The sequence below is a fragment of the Prosopis cineraria genome, unplaced genomic scaffold, assembly GCF_029017545.1.
Source record: "Prosopis cineraria cultivar Desert tree isolate PC_DT_omini unplaced genomic scaffold, ASM2901754v1 PC4, whole genome shotgun sequence".
Classification (NCBI taxonomy): Eukaryota; Viridiplantae; Streptophyta; class Magnoliopsida; order Fabales; family Fabaceae; genus Prosopis; species Prosopis cineraria.
In genome coordinates this window covers 21614181-21624053 of record NW_026555335.1, presented here as the reverse complement: position 1 = coordinate 21624053, position 9873 = coordinate 21614181, and the positions used below count along the sequence as shown (strand labels likewise).

General features: G+C 33.3%; 1 protein-coding gene across 1 annotated transcript; it reads left to right on the top strand.

Annotated features, from left to right (window-relative positions):
* The first annotated feature begins 870 nt into the window (after positions 1-870).
* Positions 871-7906, top strand: LOC129309847 (probable ethanolamine kinase). Its single transcript, XM_054951594.1, has 11 exons — positions 871-1172; positions 1552-1643; positions 2026-2132; positions 2872-2977; positions 3534-3656; positions 4866-4957; positions 5442-5526; positions 6262-6367; positions 6460-6523; positions 7207-7299; positions 7608-7906. The coding sequence occupies exons 1-11, from the start codon at positions 1039-1041 to the stop codon at positions 7734-7736; spliced, it is 1131 nt and encodes a 376-aa protein (XP_054807569.1). The 5' UTR covers positions 871-1038; the 3' UTR covers positions 7737-7906.
* The last annotated feature ends 1967 nt before the right edge of the window (positions 7907-9873 follow it).

The window sequence follows — 9873 nt, the reverse complement described above, 5'->3', positions numbered from 1 at the left end:
CTGAACGTCTCAGGTGAAAAATGACAACGAACCAGGTGTGTACTCTATGTAATAGCCCACAAGAGAATATTAATCATGTATTTAAGGAGTGCCACTTGGCAACTACTGTTTGGAAGAAGGTGCTCCCTTTAGATATGCGAACTGACTTCTACAGCATGAACATTAAAGCCTGGCTGTCTCACATTTTGTGCAATCGGCATGTTAATATCTCTTGGAAAATAGGAGTCTCTATACTGTGCTGGAAATTATGGGAGGCACGAAATTTTTGAATCTTTGCTGATGAATCTTCTACTGCTGATAATATCTTATTTAAAGTCGAGCACTAATAGATCACACTGTTAACACCTATAGGATATTTGATGCTTATTGTAATATTGGCTCTTAACCTTTTGTTCCTGTACAGTCTTTTTAAGCAATACAATCCTTTCCACTCAAAAAAATATATGAGAGGTACTAGCTCTCAATCTTGGCTTCTCTTAGTCAATACCCATGGGGGTGCTTACGTCATTCATGACACGCTCGTTGGTCAGGGTGACATAATTGTAGATGATACTTATGAGGCAAGGTCTTTCAAGTTTCTTCAATGGTTGATTCATGACGGTAATGGTTGGGTTAATGTGTGTAACTTCATGTGGGATGGTTTTCATCGGTCGATTGAGTCTATTAGTATTGTCTAGTTCTTGTTTATTTCCTCCTATCACTGTTTAACTTGTTTTATATTAGCATTTTAGTTTGCAGGTTTTATGTACTCATTTTGTCTTAATGAAATATTGACTTATATTAAAAAAAAAAAAATTGAAGCACGTGGTGTCCCACTAATCTTTTCAAAATATCTTATATTTGCCCATTTTTGAAAGGTGAGGGATCCGAGAAGAGGGGAACAGAGAAAAATAGGGAGGAGTAATCTCTCTCTCTCTCTCTCTCTCTCTCTCTCTGGTTCTCTTAAATCTTTGCATTTGATCTTGAATTCCATTTTGCGGATTTCACTTTCCTTTGAAATCCATTTTACTCTTCTTCTTGATTCGCACTGTGAATCGCATGGGTGCAGCCAACACCTGGGACGCCATGGAACTTGCCGACCGAGCTTGCCAAGATCATGGCACTCACATTCTCTCCTCCTCTCTCTCGATCGATCCGTCCCTTTCTCCTCCTGAAATGAATCCTCGCATCATGTTTGTACTCACCACTTTAATCCTTCGTCTTTTTGAACGTTCTCATTTCTTTTGCGTCATAGTCTTTTGGATTTCTTGGTTTTCTTTTTCTCTTTCTATTGTAGTTGATTCATGCGTCTGGTTGTCGCGAAAATATGAGAATATGGTACATGATATTGTAATTGGTTGTGATTTATGTCGTTTCCCTCAGTTGTATTCTATCAGAAGAAATCTATATTACTTCACAAAATGTGTTCTGCTTTCATTCCAAGTGGAAGTCAGTTCATGGCAGCTATATTCTCCCGGTCCCCCCAATTATATTCAGATACTATCTTTACGTCTTTCTAATAATGATTTTGTGGAGAAAATGTAAAAGTTACATTTTGTTGTGATTCTGCAGCGAGCTTTGCAAGGATATGTTCAAGCAGTGGTCAAATTTGGATGATTCTTGCTTTGATATTGAGACAGTTTCTGGAGGCATTACAAATTTGTGTGAGTTATTTCCTTATTGGTACCTGCAATAGTGATTGTTGTTGGAAATTCAAGTTTATTTTATTTGTTTTCTCAGTTAAGAATTTTTGGTTTCTTTAGTTCTTTATTGGATAATGTTTCTTTGCTTGTAAGATAAGATTGAATGCTTTATTTTGACTAGAATAAGTTAAATTATAGTGATGTTTTTATTAGAATATAATTAACAATAGGTTACTTCTTTTATGTTGCTACTTAATAAAATAAGTTCAGAAGAAAAATTAAATTTCAAAAATTATTGAGTATTATATTTGGAAATGAAGTTACTAAATCACTTCATATCCATGCGTACTTCCCCCCCTTGTTTTATGCACTGCCTAACTGATAGTTTATCAATAATTCTCAGTACTCAAGGTTTCGGTGAAGGAAGAAAATGGTAATGATGTCTCTATAACCGTCAGATTATATGGACCATATACTGAGTATATCATCAATCGTGAACGGGAATTGCAGGTTAGACTGTCTACTAGATGCTAATATTAAATTGTGTGGTTAATCTTCTATTGGAATCCAGTTGGCTATTTGACTCTTTTATCATTCTTGTAAGGGTAAAGAACTAATTGAGTCACAGGACAGCTTAAACAGTAGATATGCTCATGGCAATGGTTCCGATGATGATATTCTGTGTCCTTTTCTGTTTATTGAATCCTTTTCTACTAATTGAAGTTAAATCATCTGATCATTGTCTATTGGATTAGGTTTTTTACGTTTTTCCCCCCAATTATATGCTACTATGAACTTCAATTATGATAACCAGACTTCAGCAAAGTTAATTCAATGAATTCCTTCTATTATTTTCTTTTTCCCTTTTATATAACAGGTCAGAAGAATTTAGTGCTGCAATAGCTGAACATAAATTCCTAGATCTTGCTACAATATTTAAGTTATTTTCAGTTTTTGGGACTCAGAATTTCAGTGTCTTGTAACATGGATATCCAATTCATGCCCGTTTCTTGTCCTGTTTTATCATTAAAAAAGTTAGAATAACATCTACAAACAACTGAACAAGTGTTTTTATGTAAACTTGATCTTCTTCCATAATAGGTTAATGGGATTGATGATCAGTGTCAGAAACAAAACTTGGTGCAGTTGCATATAAATGCCCAAAAATCTTTTACTTTTCTGCATATATTATCCATTACTTTCGCTTGTATGCCCTTCCTTGTAATAGTTAGCCAAATATTGTGTTTAGGCCACCAAATACATCTCAGCTGCAGGATTTGGCGCTAAATGGCTTGGAATTTTTGGAAATGGCTTGGTGCAATCTTTTATCAGTGCACGTACTCTATCTCCATCAGGTACATATTTGAAAAACTGCTGGAAGGGCAGGCAATAACATTGTTTGGTTAGTAAAAAGTCAATGTAATATTTTAATAATCAGATATAGGCTTTCATGGTTCGTTATAAATTTTGGCTGAAACTTGAAACATCTGTAAATAGTGATTCTCCATACAAATATTGTATATTGTGCATTGCATGAAATCTGGGCAATAAGTTGTATTATTTATGGCTTAGCTTCTTATAGATTATATATATAAGATCTAAGAGTGCTGCAGCGGACATTGGAATTTCATTTTTGACTGACAGGTATCGTCTATGGGCAGACTTCTTGTTGGACAACCTCAAATTGAAAGCTGATTTGATAGTAGAGTTACTTGATTATCCTGCATTTGCCAACGACAAAAGACTTTGAAATTTGAATTGATTGGGTTTTGAACCAACCTTAGTTTGAATTGAATTTAAATTTTTTCCTCACTGCTAATAAGTGAATTTAAGCATATGTACATTTTAACTCTTTACCTATCCGACTTCAACATGTTTAACAACATCAGTAATGCATTATTTCAATGGCAGACATGAGGGAGCCAAAGTTGATGGCTAAAATTGCAAAACAATTGAAAAGATTTCATCAGTTGGAAGTTCCAGGTTCTAAGGAACCTCAATTATGGAATGATATCTTCAAGTTCTTTAAGCAAGGTCCTTTATTTATTCTTCCCTATGATATAATTAATGGCTTTATATTCTTTTTAATCCTTACTGTTGAGTCACATCTTATTGGAGTGAATTTGATTAGCATAGTTTTTTTTCTTTTTTAAATTGGGAAAGATTGATCATACAGGAAGAAATCTAAAATTGAATCATGGGTTACATTTGCTATAAAATTGGCACGTCTATTTGCTTCCCTAAAAGCTAACTGGAGTATGACATCATCATCCAATGCAATAATCTCTGTTGCACCTTGACATGATAGATGAGTTCTTACCTTCTATTAAAAATTGGGATTTGCTCCTCACTACACCTCAACTCACTGCGTCAAAAGCAGCCTGGCTTCTCTCTTCTTCATACTTGCTGTTTACATCTTCCTTCCTCATTGTCAAATCCAATAGCTCAGTTTCTGTCATGTCTTAAAGCATGCTGATCTTCCTTCCATTATTCTCCCTAGTATCTGGAGGTCTGCTATTGTTTGGTATAACAGTCTGCTCCATAATCTGTGACAGAGGCCCACTTTCCAAGCCCTTGGCTCCCCTTGCATTTCCTGATGGTTTACACTTCTGTTCTTTTCCTTAGCAGCCTCTTTACCCACATAGAGTGGCCATCCTCATGATTGTGCCATTACAACTTAGTGGACTCCTTCACTACTTTTTTTCTTCTGCACTGGAGGCAATATCTTGGGGCTTACTAATTGGATCTTTTCCTTTGATTTTGGCCAAATTGTCAGGCGTCCCTTCAACTACGTCCTACCTATATTTGGCTTTCTAAGAGAAATAGGTTATGATATTTATTGAGTTGAGTAGGATCTGCCTTTTGTATTCCATCAGTGGTATTGGCTGAAAGCAAAATGATATATTTCACCATGCGAGCTGCCTAAGAGTAGAGGGTCCTTACGGATGTTGGCATCTTGCATGCATACATGCACATATTTGGGATTCATATTTTATCAAGTCTCATTCCCTACATGCTTTTTTTTTTTTTTTGCCAGATTTGAAAAGAACTACTTCAATTTTTAAAGACTGACATCACTAAAATTGAATTCTAGGGATATAGTAACTGCATGACACTCTTGTGAAGGGATGATGAACTATATATGCTTTAAAATTAGACATTTCATGTACTTGAGTTGCTAATTTTTTATTTTACTTTATTATTATTATTATTATTATTATTATTTTGCAATTTCTTTTACAGCTTCTGCTCTTGAATTTGATGATGTTGAGAGGCAGATGACTTATAAGACAATTTCATTTCAGGAAGTCCACAATGCAATTTTGGAGCTCAAGGTACTTGTTTCTGCCATACATTTGGTGAATTGTGGCCTTTGTATCTTTCTGTATTTGTTATAAAAGGGTTAAGATGAAAAGGAAGTTAATCACGATCATTGGATGGGAAATGTTTACTTAATCGCTGGATTTGACAGACTTTAGTATTTTTATTGTATGGTGTTAAACATTACACTTGTAGTATTTCTAGAGGCTTGTGCTAGCTCCAGATAATGAAAGTATCTGCAGGGACAAGCAGAAGCACTTGCTATAATTTATCTTGTTAATGTCCAGTTTGAGATAGGATTTTTTTTTTTTTTGTTGGGTGGCAGGTGGGAGAGCATTGCTCTTGGGTTGCTCACATCATACTTTTCCATCCTTTTCTTTTGTCTTAAATGCACTTTATAAATGATACCGTGAAATCCTTAGCTGAACCAGTTTTAGTTGATGAATAATTTGATAATTATCTTCTCTTACTGAAATATGTTTTTTGATATTGCAACAGGGGTTGACTGATCGGCTGACTTCTCCTGTGGTTTTTGCTCACAATGACTTGCTCTCTGGAAATATAATGATTAATGAAGTGGAAGGTATTCTCAGGTCTCAATTACAAGCATATTCAAAATCCACTTTGATTGTCTTGGTAAAATTCTAGTTCTGATAGGACCTTAGCATGCTCATATTTTAGGGAGCTTCTTATTGGTAATTCATTTTAGAATCCTGCATAGTTTGATGCTCTTCTCTTATCTGTCCTTTTGAAGTGCATCTTCTGTATAAACTCTGAGTTGTAAAGATTATATTAGTGCCCCTTTATCAGAGCAAGTTTAAATACCTTCATGTTCTCTTTGTTTCTTGCTTTTCAACATTTGTGCATTTTCAATAAAAATCTTAAGGAAGCCAGAGCTTGTTACTGCTGTGAGACTAAATTCAAATGCAATAATACATGCTGGATTGCCAAAAATAAATTAGTGTTTTCAATTGTGTAATTCAATGGTTGCTAAATGGTTTTAGTTTCACAGTAAGGATGACGAGATTGGTACAATAGCACCCATTTTTCAGTTTTATGGAATTGAACTGATAGAAGAGGACTATATAGTAACCATGCAATAAAACTTATTGCATGTGTTTGAGCACATTCTCTACACCATTTATGTCCATTTATATAATAAGAACTAAGGAGGAGATTGACATGCATCTGATGCTCACATCTGTCGTATGAAGTGCAACATTCACACGTGAAGCGAGAATGCTGAACTGACCAAGTTATTCATTTTTGTATTTTCTTCTTCACAATTCATTGAATATGTGTTCTTTCAAATTTCCAGATAAGCTTTACATCATTGATTATGAGTATGCATCGTACAACTTTAGAGGCTTTGACATTGGAAACCATTTTGCGGAGTACGCGGGGTTGGATTGTGACTACAACTTGTATGTCTTTGTATCCTATTCTCATTCCGTTCGTTTCTCTCCTTTTTCTTAATCAGTTTTCTAATTGGTTGTTGGCCATTTTATTTATGCAGATATCCAAGTAAGGATGAACAATATCATTTTTTTAGGCATTACTTGCAGCCTGACACACATGAGGTTAATTTTTAGTATTCTTTTTTATCGTTTTCAGATTGCTAATGATCTATAATGAGATGCAGTCTATTAAATATAAACCAGGCTGTTATAGTTGATTTTTAATTTTTCACACTAACGATCAGACTGTTAGTATTTTATTTTATGTTTCTTTCATGAAAGAAACATAAACCAGTCCACTTACAAAGTTTCCCTCCAATGACGGAAACATACAAAATAAATAACGTTAAAATAACATTCTGCCACTTGCCAAAATACATAAAAATAAAATCATGAAAAATGAAAGTAAATTAGGTTTCCTTCTACAGTAAGTTTTCTCAGGATATACTAATTCCCATATTCCATCAGACCATCATTAACCACAGCAATTTAATTAATTTGGCTAATGTTAGTGACTGCATATCACACCATCATCTTTTCTTGGGGGTTTATAACGTAATCATTCACTGTTTTGATCACTCGTAGTCCTTTTTGCGCCGAGAACTAAATTAGGTCGGTTTTAGGGTGGATCTTGGATCTCTGTAGGCTGTTGATGATTTTTCTTGACTTATTATCTCACGCCTCACATTAACACGTGGACTTGATTCAACATTAGTTCAGGCGTATCTTGCACACTGCATGCTAGGAAAAAGCTTGTCTTAACTCTCCTGCATTTACATTATTAATTTATTATTTTTATGTTATAGGTAGCTGAGGAAGATCTCTTTAGGCTCTATGTTGAAGCAAACACATATTCATTAGCCTCTCACGTTTTCTGGGCTTTGTGGGGGTTGATTCAGGTATAATGTTTTTTTCCTTTCTGGCTTGTTAGACTTGTATAGGGTAAGAATTATATTTGGTTTTATATATTTAATATACTTTTATCTAATCAAATAACAAGTGGATTTTAATGTGTAATAATATTAATAACAAGAGTTTATTATAAACCAAATTATTTATAAAAATTTACATATCTTGATTTAATGGGAAATAAATACCTTAAGCATATAAAGTTAAGTATATAAGTTTTTCTTATTGCAAAATAATTCATATCCATGACTCTGTGTGTGTGTGTGTGTGTGTGTGTGTGTTTTTCATTCTAAAACAGGCGAAGATGTCTCCGATCGATTTCGATTATCTTGGTTATTTTTTCCTGCGGTACAACGAGTATAAAAGACGGAAGGAAAAGTATTTCTCACTGGCTAAATCCTACCTCTCAGGAAGCATTTGTGCGTAGATTGTTGTGTTGTAATCACACTATTAGGGTTTTCTTTGTCTTGTTTGTAGCATGAGGTCCTTGATTCATGTAGTTAGATTAGATATTTGTGTAAAATGTCTTTTGTATCTGCTTATGGAAATAAAAACAAATTTTAGACAAATAGACCTTTAGGGCCATTTGTGGTTGTCCCTTGTGTTGTAATCTTGAAGCTTAGGGTGATTTATGTTGGGACCAGTTGGTTTAGAGAGTTGAATTGAATAACGTAGAAAATGAAATCAAATTTTATGTATGAAAAATAAACTCGTTTCCTTAAATAAATATTATATATCATATTTTGTGTTAAAAAAAAAATCAATTTTTTCCGTCAAAGCTAGCTAGAGAGACCATAAGCTTTGAAATTGAATTTGTTTTAACCTGCAATGTCGTGTAAACTATTTCCTTTGAATTACAATATAATGTAAACGATTTCACGATTTTAAAAAACAAGTTTGTAAAAATTTTAACTCCTAAAAATTTATGAAGTTTTAAAATTTTAATGTATCAATTTTTCAAGTAGAATAATAAATAAAGTAGGGGTATTGTTAAAAAATAATTATAAAAATTAATCAATGTTTTTTATTTTAAATTAAATAATTTTTATATGCTTTGTACTGTGGTTTGGATAGAGTATTAATGAAGAGACAAAGTTCCAAACTACTTTTTTCCCACATAAAGTAGCCTTGTCTCCCCTTTAATTTTACTTCTCACAATGCTTGACCAATCTTTTTTTAATGAATTAATAATCTGGTATTTAATAAGGGGTTTTTGTAAATTTAGCCTATATTAAAAGATTAAATCAATTTATATTTTACATTATACCTAATTTATTGTATGTGACAATGATATATCGTTGTATATTAATAATAAATTTTTTATAAATTTTTAAATTTTTTTAATGATAAACTCCTTGTATATTAATGTGCATTGACCATATTTTTAAATTTTTAAAAATTTATTCCATATTTTTTAGGAGCAATTTTTTTTTTGGCCAGTGAGCCAATTTATCCTATTTAATGCTGTTGATTAATATTAATTCAAGCATTGTTGGACCAAAATGGTATGTAATTCTCACAGCATGTTGTTTCAATTTGCATTTTTTGAACTACGAAATTTTGTTGAGGATATTAAGTCCATTTTACTTGATTTGATTATTTATTCTAATTGATTGATATTAAACTTGATTCACAACAAATTTTACCCATGCAAGACATGGACTCACTTAATAGATAAACACTTTTGCCCTATCCAACATTATGTACAATTGACTGATTAAAAAGACACTCACTGGGGAATATTTCATATTTAGAATTTTAAAAATTGAATATTTTTTCAGACATTGGGAGAATTTTGGATCCCTCGGCCTTTATCCACATCTCACTCCATTTTTAACACCCAGATAATCTTATTTTGCATCAAATATTATTTAGAGTTAATGGTTATTTTTGTTCTCAAACTTTTTGCATAGAATATGGGATGTCTTGAGCTTTATTTTAGATAATTTTTACTCTTGAACTCTTAAAACTCTATGCCTCCTTGTCTTACCATTCACATGCCACTTGTTGATGGCTGTTTACTTAGCTGAACATGTTTTGTTGACTTTTTTGGGCCATGTGACATCTAAGTAAATGCTTGGTCAGAATTTAATATGGGCACTATTACTCTCGAAATATTTGCTTATGGACACCTAGTGAACTCCATTTTTAGGTCATTTTTTCCTATAAATTTTAAAAAAAACCTAATCAGACATGTCTTGAAATGCGTCCACTTGGATGTCACGTGGCTTAAAAAAGTGAGCAAAATGCATCCACATAAATAGATAATGATCAACAAGTGGTGTGTTAACATTAAGATAATGAGGCAAAGAATTTTAACAGTTCAAAGATAAAAATGACTCAAAATCAAGTTTAGGACACTTGCAGATAGGGCTGTGCAAAAGTCTTCCAGTCCTGTCTGGTCCAGTCCAACCCGAGATGGTCTCAGTCTTGTTCGGTCTGTATAGTCACTAGTCTTTCAGGACCAAAAAGACTAAAAAGACCAGACTATTTTTTCGGGTTGGACTGGACAAGAGACCAGGCATCCGGACCACTAGGTCCAGTCCAGTCCTATTAATTTTTTT